The 16817-nt window shown below is 45.9% G+C and overlaps 1 protein-coding gene across 6 annotated transcripts in view; it reads left to right on the top strand.

The window, feature by feature from the left end:
* The window catches only part of LOC119172219 (glycerol kinase 3), a 63691-nt gene extending 48162 nt beyond the window's left edge, over window positions 1-15529 (top strand). For 3 of the 6 annotated variants that reach the window (XM_075893329.1, XM_037423249.2, XM_037423248.2), the window contains 3 exons: window positions 4477-4620; window positions 7920-8015; window positions 14711-15529. In XM_075893329.1, the coding sequence (XP_075749444.1) occupies window positions 4477-4620; window positions 7920-8015; window positions 14711-14814 (344 nt within the window). In that variant the 3' untranslated portion in view covers window positions 14815-15529. Of the gene's footprint in view, window positions 1-4476; window positions 4621-7919; window positions 8016-8117; window positions 8142-9365; window positions 9639-14710 lie in introns of those variants that run through there. The other 3 variants (XM_075893331.1, XM_037423250.2, XM_075893330.1) reach the window with 3 other exon arrangements.
* Window positions 15530-16817: the final 1288 nt, after the last annotated feature.

The following is a 16817-nucleotide window of genomic DNA, read 5'->3' as shown; positions in this document are numbered from 1 at the left end:
GACATCTTGCAGTCGTGTTAAACGAGACACAAGCTGACTACGTCATACCGCCCCTGAACCAGTGGACTCACGGAGCGTCTAAATGGAACTCTTACAGACATGCTCGCTAGGTATGTTTCTACCAACCACACTGACTGGGATCTCGCGGTGCCGTACGTCACATTTGCCTACAATTCTTCTCGCCATGACACTGTCGCTTACTCCCCATTTTTTCTGTTGTTCGGCCGAGAACCTACATTACCCCTAGATACAGTCATTCCGTCTACCGCGACACCGACCAGCAAATATGCCCTTGACGCTATCACTCGGGCTCCCCACGCACGCGAAATCGCCCGCACTCGCTTTCTGGCCTTTCAAGAGAACCAGCGGCATTTGTACGATCAACGGCACCGCGACGTGCACTTTTTACCCGGTTCATTGGTGCTGCTCTGGTCCCCGACCTGTCAAGTCGGCTTGTCAGAAAAACTGTTCCCGCTACACAGGTCCATATCGAGTCCTTCGTGAGGTTACTCCTGTGACATACGAAATTGCTCCTGCTGCCTCATCGCCTTCAACTGCCCCACAGACCACCGATATCGTAAATGTGGCACGCTTGAAGCCTTACCACTCTCCCACTGACGTTGACATCTAGATGCGCCGAGACGGCGCTTCTGCCTTCGGGGATTATGCTACATGCATGTTGACGTTTTGTGGGACAATGCGCATGTGTTCCTGACGAAGAGGATGAAGAGTAGTCTCCGCTCAGTGCCTGGTCTACCGGTCATGCCACTGCTGCTGGTTCGAAATATATTTCATACACATCCTCGTCGATACGGCATCTCTTTTTTTCCGTAACGATATCGTCGATCAAAAAGTTGTTAAATAAATGTGTGTATTGTTTGGTTTGTCCCTACGGTGTCTGCTGTGTCCGTTCACTTCAAGAGCGTGGCGCTAGCCCTTGCCGTTTCGAGACCCCACAACACACACAAGACATAGATAAGATCATTCGGGTCAGCTGCTGTAGCACAATTCTTGTACTTGCAGCTTAATAGCTTGTCTATTCTTTATTTTGCACATTTGCAATCACTGTTGCAATATTTTCAGTCGATGTAAATGGGCGCTACGCCTTTCCTCTGCACTTTTGATCAGCTCCCCGTTTGGCTTAATCTATTCGTCACTTTCTCACTCTCATGTAAAGGGCATGCCAGAAAGACTAAAATGCTGGAGCAGTCTTCTCGTCTTTTTTCACCACACCGTTTCTGTAATATCGAACCCCTACCACCTTACCAAATCTGCAGTCCTAGTTTCGCTCTGAACTACTATAGTACAGTGGAACTTCGATTATACGTTCCTCGATCCTGCGACGACCGGCGTTTTACAACGAATTGGCTCGGTCCCGGCAAAACCGCCATAGAACTAATGTATTGAAAACCTCAATTCTACGACGCAATTCTACGCCGACCCCTCCTGTACGACGCTTAGCTGTGGACTGTCCGAGAAAAAAAAAAAAAAAAACCTACGATGACTCACGCAGTCTGCCACGCAAGCACACTGCGGCCGGATGAGAAAAAGTCGGAAAACGGAGGAACTGAGTTTGTTCCTCCACATGTTCTAGCACACTATCCGCTCTGCCACCGCTGCCACCACAGGGCCTCTTCAATTTTTCGACACGCTGTTGGCCATAGCTAGCCAGACCCAACGTTGTCCAGAGCCAGCCGGAGCGCATTCGTTTTGCTTATTCGCATTGCACTGCGCACTTCCGTTGGGGCCTTGTTTTGTTTTCTGCCTTCTTTTGGGTGGTTTTGTAGTGACAGCTGTGAACAGGTAACATGGCAGATAATTTCGAGCTCGCTTTCTAGTATGCGATAACTTTCATTCGATTTCGCGTCAATGTACCGGACGTGTTGAACGGGGATTGTTGAGCCTGTCTACGTTTGGGACAGCCGCGGGAGCCGGAACTAGCTGCTGTCTAGCTACCAGAGGGCTGGGAAGTTTTAGCCCCTCGCGATTGGTCGAAGCTTGCGCAGACGTACGCGCTTGCAAAAATCGAATGGGCCCACTGCCTTGTTGCCTTTCAGCCATTCCTTCACGTGTTTGCCTCATCGGTGGGTTGTGCACCGCAGTTGCTGCGTTTACGTGCAAAATTTTCAGTATTCGGTCATTGGTGTGCGAGGAAGCTTTCGAATTCTTAATTGCAAGTGCTGCGTCTCGCAATGTCGCGGAACCGAAAACCGCTGACGCTTGGAGAAAAGCTTCGCATAATCGAGGAGGCGGAGAAGCGGAGCGGAGCAACAAAGGCCGGCATTGCCCGCCACCTGAGCATTTGATCCTCGCAAAGGACAGCATCCCACTAAATGCGGCAAAGTTCGGCCTGAACAGGAAGGCCGCGAAAGATGGCAAATATGCTGCCATTGAGACGGCCCTCGTTGAGTGGTTGCGTCAGGCCCGCAGTTCAGGAATTGCCGTGGGTGGCGCAATTTTGAAGGAGAAGTCGGGGATAGTTGCATTGCGCTGTGGCATTGATGACTTTAAATCCTCCAATGGCTGGTTGGATCCCTTTAAAAAATGCAGTGGAGTTGTGTACAGCCGCTGTTGTGGAGAGAGCTCGTCAGTCAGCTCCGACACTGTCGAAAAGTGAACTGCATTTCTGCCGGAATTGATACGGCAATACAAGGCGTCCGACGTGTTCAACACGGACGAAACTGGAATATTTTATAATATGCAGCCAGAGCAGACATTAACATTCAAAGGAGAGAGCTGTCACGGGTGTAAGCGACGCAAAGAGCGTCTTACTGTATTGCTTTGCACTAATGAAGACGGCTCAGAAAAGCTTCCTGCCCTCGTGATCGGCAAGTTTGCGAAGCCGCAATGCTTCAAGAATTTGAAAAGGCTGCCGTGCCAGTACATGTTCAAGGGGAAAGCCTGAATGACGGCTGCTATGTTTTCAACATATCTGCAGCAGCTGGACTAAAAAATAGGGGCTAAAAACAGAAAAATTCTTCTTCTGCTTGACAAAGCGCCATGCCACCCATTAGATACGTCGCATTTGAGAAATGTGAAAGTTACATTTCTGCCCCCCCCCCCCCAACTGCACTAGCCAGCTGCAGCCACTTGACGCCGGCGTCATCAAGTGCATGAAGCAGAAATATCGGAAGTTTCTGGTGCAGCGTCGACTGGCGGGCATGGAATGCAAGCATCTGGATAAGAAGCTTTCTGTGCTTGATGCAATGCACTACATTGCTAGTGCATGGTACGCAATCATGCCAGAAACCATTGTCAACTGCTTCAGGCACTGCGGCTTTAATAGAAGTGGTGCTTGTTCTACCAGTGAAGCTGCAGTGCCTGTTGACGACGAACCAGAGTTCGGCAACCTGGAGCTGCCTGGATCCTTCGCGGACTATGTTGGTGCCGACAATGACGTTGCAGTGTGCAGTGCAGTGTCGCTGGATGACATTATCGAAACTGTGCGTTCTGACACTGCGGGAACTTCCGACGTACGCGGACGTGTTGTGCTACGTTGACAACATTCGGCGGTTTGCTTGCGCATGTGACGAGATCGGCGACTTGCTGCCAGGTGTCGCAGCTCTCGAAAGAAAGCTGATGCATCGTGGCTGGGCAAACTAGCAGAAAAAAATCACAGATTTCATTAAAAGGTGCAAACAAAGATTTGTTCATACCTCCGGTTGTCATTTTTTCAAGTAACCTAAAATCTACCTTCATCGGAGCAGCGTAGATTTGTGCCGCGGTTGTCATTTTTTCAAGTAACCTAAAATCTACCTTCATCGGAGCAGCGTAGATTTGTGCCGCGGACTTTCTTACGCATTATGTGACAACTGTTGTGGGGCAACAACGACCATCAGTGCCTATATTCTTGGTTTTTCGATTATACGACGATTTTGCGTGGTCCCCTGAAAGTCGTATAATCGAAGTTCCACTGTATTTCTGGTTATTACACATGGAGACATTGCTCGGCGAAGGCACCCAGTGAGCGTAATCTTTACACGTGTCTATGTGCACTACAAGACAAAAATAATTTTTGTTTCACAGTGCAGCAATCACTCGGAGATCTCATCATATGTGCATGCTTAACTCTTACGACTATAGAGTTTAGTTTTCCCCACTATTCAGACCATAATAATCTCGTGTTACAAAACTGCTGTCCTTTTCACACAGTCCATCAGAACACCAAGACTATCTTTAATGGGCAAAAAACGTGAAATAGCCTCAATTATCATTTCTTACAGCCTTTTCAGTTGAAAGAGTGTGAGTACTTTGTAATACCTTTAATCAGGCCACATATTGTCACATTAGCAGAACCTTACAAAAATTCCTAGAATCAATAATAAGCACACCAAATCCCTCAGGGAGGTTAAAATTCCTAGATATCGGGATAAATCGCTGGGGTTCGCATCACTGCCCATACAGTCACTTTGCCTATATTTCCAGGCACTTGCTGTAACTAACAAGGTTCAATCTGCATGTTTCTTCTCTGCCCAGTGCGACCCCAAATGGCAGAAACAACCGCACTGGGGGCAGCGATTGCAGCTGGGGCAGCCGATGGCATTGATGTGTGGAGCCTGGACAGCCGAAACTTCCCCAAGGTTACGACTGATGTTTTTGAACCATCTATACTTCCTGCAGGTAATGCTTGCTCTCCTCGATGTGCTTGATGCAAATACAGTCGACATCCGATTTCACGGATGCTTAAAATTCCGGATATGCCTAATTTTCCGCACTAATCTGTGGCACCGTCAAGTTTCTCATGAAAATGTACAAAATTCCGAGCATTTATAGCTTTCTCCATCAGATTTTCTGGACTTTTTACTACTAACCACAGACTCGAAGTCGCCATTGATGCTGCCACTCTGGTTGTTTTCGTACCCTCAAACCCATCGCGCCGCAGCTGCCGTACCTTCGAAACCGCATATACGTCAATCCAGCACATGCCAATTCATAGACATCCAAAGATTAGTCAAACCTGTGGCCTCAGCTGCATGGTACTGTGCAGCCTGTGCTCCGACAGCGGCAAAAGCTACGCTATTTAACTATGGTCTATACCTATGGTCTGCTGTCGGCATGCTTGCAGATTCTTGGAAGGTGGTTATGCAACGAACCCTCTGGAACTGTTTTCGCCATGCAAGCTTCATACTTGAAGCCGAGACGGCCGTCTCGTTCGGAGTGGACAGTGTGTACGACGAACTACACCTGTGGACCATCTGCATGCTGCCGGTGTTTTGATTCCAGCCGGGATAACATTCGAGGGCTTCGCCGACGCTGACAAAGATCTCGAGCTGTGTGCGGAATAAACCGATGATGAAATCATTAATCAAGTTGCGGAAAATGATGACAACACTCTGATCGAAGAGGCAGCGCCTACACAGCCAACACGCTCGGAGTTGACGCGAGCGCTAACTCAGTCATCGGTGTACAGCGACAGTATGGGGTTAGCCGAAATCAGGGTAGACATTCATACATCATCGCGGGCAGGTGGAGCGCCATGCAAGCGAAAATTAGCAACCTTTCGTTTTTTTTCTCGTGTATTTCTTTTTATTTTTTGTATTTTATGCCTAAGTATTTACAAAGGTAGCAGCACCGGCCACATCAAATCTTTTTTCTTTTCTTTGTTTGTTTTTATGTATATCTACATGAACGACTCTTTTCAAAGCACCTAACGATGCATTTGCTGAATTGCAATGAGAATCCTGTACTCCTGCCTGACCTTCTTCGTCAGCAAAAAATACCTATTAAAAAAGTGCTTTCGCTTGCATTGGTCTTTCCAGACGTTTTTCGTGGTCCCTTGAGAGTCCGGGAAATCGGACGTCAATTGTACCAGCATTATGCTTATGTCTTAAACTTGATTGATTTGTGGGGTTTAACGTCCCAAAACCATCATATGATTATGAGAGACGCCGTAGTGGAGGGCTCCGGAAATTTTGACCACCTGGGGTTCTTTAACGTGCACCCAAATCTGAGTACACGGGCCTACAACATTTCCGCCTCCATCGGAAATGCAGCCGCCACAGCCGGGATACGAACCCGCGACCTGCGGGTCAGCAGCCGAGTACCTTAGCCACTAGACCACCGTGGCGGGGCTATGTCTTAAACTTACCTCTCCTTCTTTATGTTAACGCCTCCCAAGAAGGAGGGGTATATGTGTCGGTAGGTGATCATGCAGTGAACCCTAGTGAAGCTGAGCAAAGCATAAGGGAGCTTCTCGTAGCTCTTAATGGAATACAGTCGAAACCCGCAATAACGAAATCGCCGGGGAAACCGAAAAATTTAGTTCTTGTGAGAATTTCGTTTGGCACGAGTATGAGACATAAAAACAGTGATACAGCCAGCAGAACGAAAATTTATTGCCAGAAGTCCGTCAACTTACTTTGTCGACCCTTGCCATGCAACAACTTCAAAGCTCTCTCTTCGCACTGGAACAAGTGGTCCATTGCTACGTCGTCGTCATGTGCGCCGAAGAAAGAGCGAAAGATGTCCAGCACATCCAAAACAACCCGCTAGCGCATCGTTCCTGCCCGCAGTCTCGCTGTCAGCGGAGTTACAGCTAAAGCCGACTCCGATGACGTGCCGCGCTCGTAGACCGCGCACCCGCTCGTAATAATCTGACCATGCATCCAGCGCAGCCACTCGCAGTAATCTACGAGAGGCCGCCGCTTACAGCTTCGTTGCCTGCGACGAAGCACGTTGCCACGAGTGCGCTAGCGCGTCGTTCCAGCAGTCTCGTTGTCGGCGGAATGAGGGCTAAAGACGACTCCAATGACGCGCCGCGCTTGTAGTAACCTGATCGCGCATCCGCCTACTGCTCCTCACTAAAGCGTTATTATATCTCAAGTTATCATGAAGCCGTGAACACGTCGCGAAGTAGCAATTTTCGAGAGCCACGTCTTCGCGACGCACAAGCAGCAGACGACGATGTGCCGGAGCGAGCATCGGGCCAATGGCGAGGCGAGCTGAGGCAACATGGCGGCCACAGCCAGTCAAGGGCCTCGAAACGACCTTCAAACATTTGCTTATTGTGCGCTTGTTTTTAAAGGGAGGAGCCAGCTGAGGCGGCATAGTGAACAAAATTGGCGGTACCCACGCTAGCGTGGCAAAAGCAGACGTTTACAAATTTTCAGTGCGCATAACACACATACGAGCATATTTTCGACAGTTAACGTTTGGCGGGAGGGTAAAATAAGGCTTGCACCATGGCAAAAAATTCGTTAATGCGGGGTCGCTGTCCAAAAACATTTCGTTGCCGCGAAATACATAAAACATGGGCTTCTATGAAAGTTCGCCGGGGATCCGGAAATATTTCGTTGCCGCGGGGATTTCTTACTCGCGGGGTTTCGTTATTGCGGGTTTCGACTGTATTTCAGTTATAGAAGAGAAAGTATTCTTGGGCACTAATGGTGGCCAAGCTTGCAGGCAAGGCAGGTGTGAGACAACCAACTCAATTGAAAATATCTAGCAAAGGTTAATATCTGTATCAAAACAGTGAATGTTTGGTCTCATAGATTTGCTTGTGTGCAGGCCTTCACTCGAAATCAAATTAATCCGAACATCGCATTGCCCCGCTGCGGTGGTCTAGTGGCTAAGGTACTCGGCTGCTGACCCGCAGGTCGCGGGATGGAATCCCGGCTGCGGTGGCTGCATTTTCGATGGAGACGGAAATGTTGTAGGCCCGTGTGCTCAGATTTGGGTGCACGTTAAAGAACCCCAGGTGGTCGAAATTTCTGGAGCCCTTCACAACAGCGTCTCTCATAATCATATCGTGGTTTTCGGACATTAACCCCCACAAATCGATCGAACATCGCATTAACTTCACTTCAAGTGATGGAAGTGTGCTTTGTATGCTGTTTTAAAATGTAAACAATTAACAACTGTCTTGCACAAGTGCATAGACCTCTTACATGAAACATCTTGCATTTTCTCTGTTTCCTTAGAACGTGAACAGCGTTTTGCAAAATGGAAAGATGCCGTTTCTCGTTCCAAGCACTGGCAAGAAGTAAATCCTGATGAAGCTAAAAAGAAGCAGCAAGGTAAGCCATTCTACACCCAAGATGTTTCGAGTCGTGGCTAAAGTAACGTTTTGTTCATTTTCTTTGCTTTTGTCAATGGCATTGTCTGCCTCTATTTTTCAGCATGACCATCCCGTTTCATGTAAGGTGTGCATGTCTTGCATTTCTTCTCTTTCCTTACGGTTGCCTCTGAAGTAGCACAATCCTGCTTGGCCCTGTCATTGGTATTTCTGCCTTGAGTGGCTTGCACTATATAGGTTGAACAAAACGAAAGCCATGTGGGATGTGCTGCTTTTCTACACATTTTGCAGTGACATTGTGAACAGTGTCGTAGCCAGAAATGTATCTTGGAGCATGCAGGCACCATCCAGTGTCGCTCTGGTTGGGCTAGTTGGTGCAGCATAAAACAATGTTTCATGGTGCATGCAACGTGGACAAACACAGAGAAAGCACTGCGTGTGTCTCCTCTGTGTTCATTGTTGGTCCATGTGCCGTAAAACATTGTATCATCCGGTGTCTTTTTATGTTATTCTGCAGCAAACTTCGGAACGAGTGTGTGTCCAGGTGTGTTAAACTCTCGCTGTGGTTATGGGTAGGACTTGCAGACTATACTTTTTTGCGCAAAGCACTTACCCCACTGTCCTGTCTAAAGCATTTCTACTTTAAGTATTCTCTCTAAGCATCTTCGGCGGTGCCTTCTTTATCTCCTGCTATCACGCCTTTATTGCCACATCTTTCTTATCTTGGCACCACTTCAGACTCTTTATGCATTTTGTTCATGAGCATGCTGCACTTACTCGTACAAGCTTTACCGTTCTGTATTGCCTGCACATTGACGTTGTGTGGTGAAAAATCTGGGAAACATGTTTCTATAAAAACCCTGCACATAATTATGTCCGTTTCATGTACCTATGGTCATTACAAAAATGCACTTTGCAAGGAAATCCGAAAACAAGACAAAAAGGTTGCCTTACGAGCAATCACAGTTGTTTTTCTTGTTTATTTATTTATTTAATTATTAGGACAATACAATTGCATTGCCCACGGTCAGGACAAACGGAGGTGGTTTGCCTCCTGATGAGGTCCTGCTCGCACTGGGCGTAACAGGGGTAGTACTAAATAGACATTCACAATTGAAAAGAACATTGCATGTACAACCGAAAAGAAAGTTATTACATGAAATATACATATTCACAAAAGCAGCCGTCAGCTTGACAACATAACTTCTTGTTTCTTGCTTAAGCTTATTTCGTTGGCGTCACAGAAAAGAAGCCGGACATGCTTTGAAAGTGGAAATACTGGGGTGGCTTGGGAAGTGTTTGCATTGCAACTGAACTTCTGGCATCACTTTCTCGGTGATGCTCATTACAGCAGCACAGTCACGGATATAACTTACTGTTGTAGCTCTGCCCTTCGTGAGCGCTGATGGGCTGTGCAGAGGAGGAGAGGGGGAAGGGAAAGCCAATGGATACGACGTCAACAGTGTGGCCACGTGAGCCTTCTGCTGGATTGGGAGGATGCTCGCAGCAGCCAGTGGCACCGATTTTTATTTGTGCTTGTTCTTTGCTACATTTTTGCAGAAAAAAAAAAGAAAATCTTATAATCCTGCGTCTTTGAGAGACATAAATTTTCTTCAGTTCTTGCCGGCCTTGTGTCACTGCTGCTATAAAATAAGCTGCGTCTATTGCATAGAGATGGTGAAGATTTGTTATAGACAAGAGCTGTTAACTGCTCATTGCACCTTCGAGCTTATTGCCCTATAGCCATTGCAATGAGTACACTGAAAAAATATTTGCTTCATTGGCATGGCGCTTGCCAACGTGCAAGCTGACGGTTAGTTTTGAGACGGCCACGCGAGTGGATTGTTAGTTCTGAGGGCTTGGAGCATGCAGCACTACAAGGCTATAGGTCCACTTCAATCTGACAGAGCATTAGGGGCCTCTTCACGAACAACTGCCTGTTATAGAACACGTTCAGTAAGGCACCTGGGCACCGCCATCTTTGCTTGCAAAGTCTATGTTTTCGTGTTTTGGTATATCGCGACATGAATGAATAAAGCCATGAAATATCATACGCACCAACTCAGCCATTTTCGTACGTATGTGTCTACCGTAACAGTGTTTGTTTAGTTGTTCAAGATACATAATACAAAGGTAAACTACCCAGTATGGCGGCACTCGAAACTATCCGTAAAATGATCTATAGTAGCAGAATTCAGTTTTGTCACAATGTAGCCCGTTTGTTATTATAACGTCACATGGAAAATAAGACAGCCCTGGGGCCAGTTGCGCCTCGCAAGTACAGGCAAGTTTGTTCTCATTCCACCGGGCACGACTTTTATTCCTGCTAAGGGTATTTGACAGTTTGTTATGGCTTGTCATGACAGGTACAGATAGAAACACCATTTCATTGTAGCAGGCATTATGGAATTTAAAAAACCGGCTGCGTTCCTTGTTTGCCAGTGGGACTTCAACTTAAGGGTTCTGTGGGGGATCTGACCAGTGCTTGAAGACGCGCGTTTTCAAAGTGAATAGTGATTTTTAAAGCACGTGTCAGTGCCCAACTGAGCCCGCCCATCTTCAAACACTTGTGCATATAGCACAGTGAACGAATGTAGAAAACAAAATCGCCATCCAAACACTCAATACAAATAAATGGTTGACCAGTGAAGCTGAAACGTGTGGCCACAGGTGGTCACTGAAATTGTAGCCGAAGCCGAAGAGCCACTCGAGAAACTCCCGCCGAAAGTAGGTGTTGGCCCCGGCGAATGTGTTCCTGCTATTGCCCTTTTGACGGTGCTCTGCCTGCAACGCTGCTTCCTCCGCTCGCCATTGTCCCTTGCCTTCAGTCTCTCGAGTTAACTTGGCGTCATGGTTAGCAGCATTCACATGCCATTAATGCTTGCATTCCACTTTGAAATTTAGGTTGGCTTGGAAGGCTGTTAAATTTTTGGTACACAGTTGCTGCTTGCTCTTGGGCACCCGAGCCTGTATTTGTGCCCGAACTGCAGTGTTAGCTCGGCCAGAACAAATTTTGTCGCGGTTCTGCTGTCGGTGCTGTTCTTCAAAAGTTGTCTTCTGTTTAAGAGTTTTTACGATCCGTGGCCTACCCATGTGGTAGTTACTGTGCGTGAGCACTGTGGCACGACTGCAAAGGGATGAACTATGTCGCTAACGGTGCAGCCAATGGCGCGTGCGCTCGGGTACGACGTACAGAATGATGTCACTGACGGCGCAGTCAAGGGCACACGCGCTTGGGTACGGCGTAGAGAACAACGTAATTGACTTTGCAACTAATGGAAAAGCTTAGCATGGCAAGGACGAGGTAATTTTAATTTCTCTAGCCATATATAGCTTTCTCTGTTAAAAGGATGCAGTACGCTTGCTCGCTGCACTGTACATCATCGTAAAGCAAAAACGACTCTCCTAAGCTTCTACTTTTTTACTAATAAGTAGTCTCTTCCCTGCAGTCAGCAGCTACTTTGTGGCACAACAAACAAAAAGTTCGCCTACTCCCGCTAATCGGAGCCACGTGTGGATGCGAAGAAGCGCGGAAGTGGCGAACGGCACCCACAGAAGCTCGTCTATGTCGCCTTAAGCAGGTGCACCAATATATAGAACCTCTACTTGACTAACCCTGTCGGTGACCAACGCTCCATGCCAGTGACCACCACTATAGCACTGCTAAACAGCTGGTCCCTCAACCCACACGCCAGAGACATCGAACGCAATCTCGTGCTAATCAAAGCAGGCGCATTTTGTCTCACGGGAACATGGAATGCTGCAAAACCGATGATCAACAGCTATGAACTCATTGTGTGTACTAAGGGAGTGTCTTGTCCCCTTCACCGACTGGCTGCGGTGGTCTAGTGGCTAAGGTACACGGCTGCTGACCCGCAGGTCGCGGGATCGAATCCCGGCTACGGCGGCTGCATTTTCAATGGAGGCAGAAATGCTGTAGGCTTGTGTGCTCAGATTTGAGTGCACGTTAAAGAATTTCAGGTGGTGGAAATTTTCGTATGATACCCCTCCACTAGGGTGTCTCTCATAATCAAATGGTAGTTTTGGGACGTTAAACCCCACATAATGATCAATTGTTGCCTTCACCGCTGATTTGAGAGAGAGGGAGGAGCGCAGGAGAAAAGAAAGATGGAGGGGATGTGCATGTGCAGTGGGGAAGCAGCTGTGTGAGGGAACGACAAACGCAGCCCCGAGCAAAAGCTGCTTCGCTTCTAATTTTAGGATGTAAAATACATAAGATGAGATGAACTGCATAAAATAATGTAAGAACTCTAATCGACATACAGGGTCCATTATAAAGGTAATGTGCATTTTGTAGGAAAAATCAATTTATTAACAGGACTTGTACAAATGGTCGAAATTCTTGGAGATACTCTCCCCTTGTATTAGTAAACTTGGGGGAACGTCTCTGTCATGCCTGGAAGGTACCCTCATTGTTCTCGACGGGAATGTCTCTCAGTAATGCTATAACATGCTTTTTGATGTTTTTCATGACCTCCCAATGCTTTCCTTTCTGCTTTCTCTCCAGAATAAGAAAAAAAAAAAACTGTCGCACGAAGCAGAGTCAGGACTGTGTGGGAGATGACTGGTTAACGTAACAATTTTGATGAGGGTGTATGGCTGGGGAATTGCCACGGCAGAGCTTGACCGTGTCCTTGATGGGTGCCCTCTCGCATGTGGCCCAGTGTTTCAAACTCGAGCTCCTCTAGTAAAAAGTGGCGTTGACAGTCTCTCCCTGTGGTGCAAGCTTGATTTTCGGGATGCTCAAATGGCGGTCGAAACGCAACATTTTCCACTGGCACTGCTTGTAGCAAACTGGTGACGGTCTGCATTGGAAACGCAGACCCCTACCACATCACCCCACCTTTTTTAGCACACTGCCAAGGACAAGTCGGGCCAAAAGGCATTACTTTTTTATAAGACTTTGTATATGGCTGTATTTTGGTAAATAGCAACTACTTCTTAGCATTCTTGGATTCTTTTAAACAGATGACCTTAGAGCATCTACTCTGCCTTAGACAACTGTGTGCCAGTTCAGCTATTTGGTTGATCTATTTGACAGAATCAAGCATGAAAGCAATCTGCTCAAAGCTTGATATAACAAGTTTGTGAAGCATGGCATTTGTCTCTTCCATTGAAATGCACGTATTTCTCATTTCAAATCATTGAAGCTGTTTTGTGACAGTTTTCTTTTACAATAAAGCTTTGGCAAGCACAGAAAGAAAATTTAGCGATTTAAGTCGCACTTTGTTACTTTATATTGGAAACCAATATATTGTGTACATATTTAATTACTAAAAAGTAAGTTTTGTTGTCAAGTTAAAAAGGTAAAGCTCAATTACAGATAACATTTTATAGTGCAAAAAAAACATTTTAAAAGGTACAAGGAAAACAACAGACAAAGTAGTAAATTGAAGTTAGTTCTTTATAGACTTGCATAAAAAATGTTGGGAAGCACCTCTGTGATGCAGGAACCATACTTCATAGAAGCATGCTTTATTAGGCAGGAAAGAAGAGCAAGTTAAAGGTACGCAATGCTTCGTTTCAATTTTACATTGAGGTTTTTACTTTATTGCAATGGCTGCGTTGCGTGTAATCCCTCAAATTTTTGTTGCCAGTATTTGCTTCCAGTTGCTTGTCAAGATGCCATGCTATCCACAGTTTTGTCGAAAAAATTTTGGACATAAATGGTTAATCGAACACAGTAGAAAAGGAAGGCTGTAGGAACATGCAACAGCAGTATCTTAAGTGTCGAAGCCTGGATGCAGCGAAGCTTGCATTGTGATAGTTTATTCCACACGTGTTCAGTGTTATATCTAGGTTTACCTATTTTTATATTATTCACATCCCTTCAGCACCACAGGCAACAGTGTCCCATGATTTTGGTTGCAGCATACCAGGAACATAGCAAGAAAACTTTCAGGGATGTGGTATACAGAAAATATTGGAAGGAGGGGGGGGTCCACAACCTTTCTCTCTTGACTATGTCAATTTGGCAGTTGATAGCTGTGGTGTGCTATTTTTACACAAAGAAAAACATAAAAGCCAAAGGTAAAGTACAACACGAGCGTCAAGTGATAACTCAGTTGTTAGGTCGTGCTCGTGTTGCATTCTACCTTTGGTTTTCGTGTTTTTCGTCATGTTAAAGCACCATGTTGCAAGTATAAATTATGCACAACCAACTAGCCCCTACTCTGCCTCTTCTGAGTGTGGCAGGCTACACACATCATGCAGCATAATCCATTTCGAGTCGCTAAGTTGTGCAGGTGTACCATTCAGAGCTTGTTGCTAGTTTTATATGCCTTTAATAGTTCTTTCTAGCATTGGATTGTAGACATTGATTTGAATAATTTTGTGGAATACTTTAGATAATCGTTCTCAGAATTGCTTAGAATCGTTAACCAGCTTCAAATATTGCTCTTTTTTTCCTTGTGGGCTTTCTTTTATTTGACTTAATTTTATTTGTATTCATCTGCAGTCCCCTTGTAGTTCAAATTAACGAGTTTCTATATTTAGTTAGAGATTAGTTTGCTGCTTAAAATAAGGAACGGTATTATATGTGGCAGAAGTTTCCGAAGATACTTTGCCCCTCATCGTTCAACATGTTGCGACAGCTGTGCTTGAGCTTTTGGCACTATTGTGATGGTGTGCCGATGTGATGTGGAGTCTGTTTTTAAGTATCTCCTCCTTTTGCAGGCAAGAGCTGGTGGCTGATGTCATCCATTCCAGCAGGCATCTTCATTACATCGTCATTTGCCACTCTTTTACTGGCAAAAGCCTGTGCAAAACTTCCGAACTGAGATGACACTGTGTTATAGGAAAATTCTTCAACTTGTTGACTAGCGCAAGTACTTTGCATTTGTGGAACCGGGACTATGTATTTTTTACATAGGTTACATGACTTCCATTCCCGGTGGTGATGTGCAAAAATTTGTCTCATGTCTAGGAAAAGTAGTTGTTTTAGGTTAACTGATGCTGTTTTAGGTTAACTGATGCCTGCATTTTTTGTCTCATTGTTTTTTAATTTGCTGTGCTGCCTTTTTTATGCATGTAGAATGAGATTTGACGTGTTTTGTGAGCGAGTAGTCTCAAAAACTTTTCTAATGGGCATGCTTTATTTCAATCTTCTTTCTGCCTTCCTCTGTCACGATCTTGTTTTGTTTGCTTGTGTGCGTACAACCCTCTTCCATCAAACCAACATTGTGTAGCTGTCTTGCGAAGCCTCAAGTGACCTTCTAAGCTGTGATACGACAGTTACATATGGTGTTTACAGTGCTGCTCATTTTAAGCACATTGTTTGTTTTTCTTCGAATTCAAGTAAAGGTGTGCTCGGTAACGTAGGGAATAGGAGGACCAAGATCTAATAGGAGCATGTGATTTTTTTTTTCCTTTCTGATAATCCACTTTCCACTTTGGCATTGAGGCTTTGTTGAGCTGTTGTTGCTGTTTTGAGATTGTTTGCCTACAGCCTTTCACGAAGCATACCACAAATAAACATCAGTGTTTAATTTGGGAGGCTTTTTGTTTGTGTGTAGTCTGCATTCATGTCATTTAGGCAAGTGTCCACTATGCCCCAAGGGCGTTATTGTAGAAGTCCTGTTAGTCTTGTGTGAGGGTCTGTATGTATGTCAGAATTTCGTGGGTGAAAAAGGAAGTTGGCATGCAGACAGGTACTTGGCTGCTGACCCGCAGGTCGCGGGATCGAATCCTGGCTGCAGCGGCTGCATTTCCGATGGAGGCGGAAATGTTGTAAGCCCGTGTGCTAAGATTTGGGTGCACGTTAAACAACCCCTGGGGGTCAAAATTTCCGGAGCCTTCCACTACGGCAACTCTCATAATAACATGGTGATTTCGGGACGTTAAACAACACATATCAATCAATCAACACGTGATGTGCCAGCAATTGCTTTTAAAGTCCATAGACTTGAGAAATCTAGAGACCTTAATTAATTGCTCTCTTTCCCATGCTCTCTTTCTTCGAGGTGTGAGGAGAAAGTGATTTTGAAAGAAAAGATTGCCCCTTCCTCCACGAAGGGAATTGTGAGGAAATGCGCATGCATTTCTTGTGCCGAGAATACACGGCATAGTAATTTTAATGGCGTAAATTAATGACGAGACGAGGATTTGTACCGTAACCATTTATTTACACATGCATGAGCCAGCGAACGGTCAAAAGTGAGGCATGCGCTTCACTCTATATGTACGAACAAGAAAACGGGAGAGAGAGCCAACGGCGAGAGAATGAGTGGCGAGGCACTGCACGTGCCCTCTCCACACAGGTAGGACCTCCGCCAAGCTCCCTAAAGCGCTTTAGAAGTCTCGTGATACGAGCGCCCTCACGCCAGAGTGCGCTCCTCCTCTCCACTCACTCTTTGCTACTCCGCCCACACCACTGGCTCCTGTTGCTAAGGGCGAGGATAAGCACGTGCTCCCACAGCTGTTGCTATGAGAGAGGGAGTGAGAGTGAAGAGATAACACCTGCCAACATGGGGATGCCGCCGGATGCCTGTCATAGCCCGACTAAAAATGCATTCGCATTTAAAACACCACTGGTACAGGACGGAGATGAGGTGACGCAAACACAGCCTTCGCTAACAACCATATTTTGCAGCCTTCGCACGTCAATGCATATGAAAAAAACAATTATTAAACATATAGAGGAACAAGATATCGCTCTAACGATTCCAAGTCACACATTCAGAAAATACAGATTTATGCACCGGCCAAACAGGCTGATGTATCAATGAAAGTCTACCAGAACATGCATACTCGCTCAGAGGGTCTGTGAGCAGCCACCTTGCAG

Source organism: Rhipicephalus microplus, chromosome 4, assembly GCF_043290135.1.
Source record: "Rhipicephalus microplus isolate Deutch F79 chromosome 4, USDA_Rmic, whole genome shotgun sequence".
NCBI lineage: Eukaryota > Metazoa > Arthropoda > Arachnida > Ixodida > Ixodidae > Rhipicephalus > Rhipicephalus microplus.
Note: the sequence above shows the minus strand (reverse complement) of the source record. Positions and strands in the feature narration are given on the sequence as shown.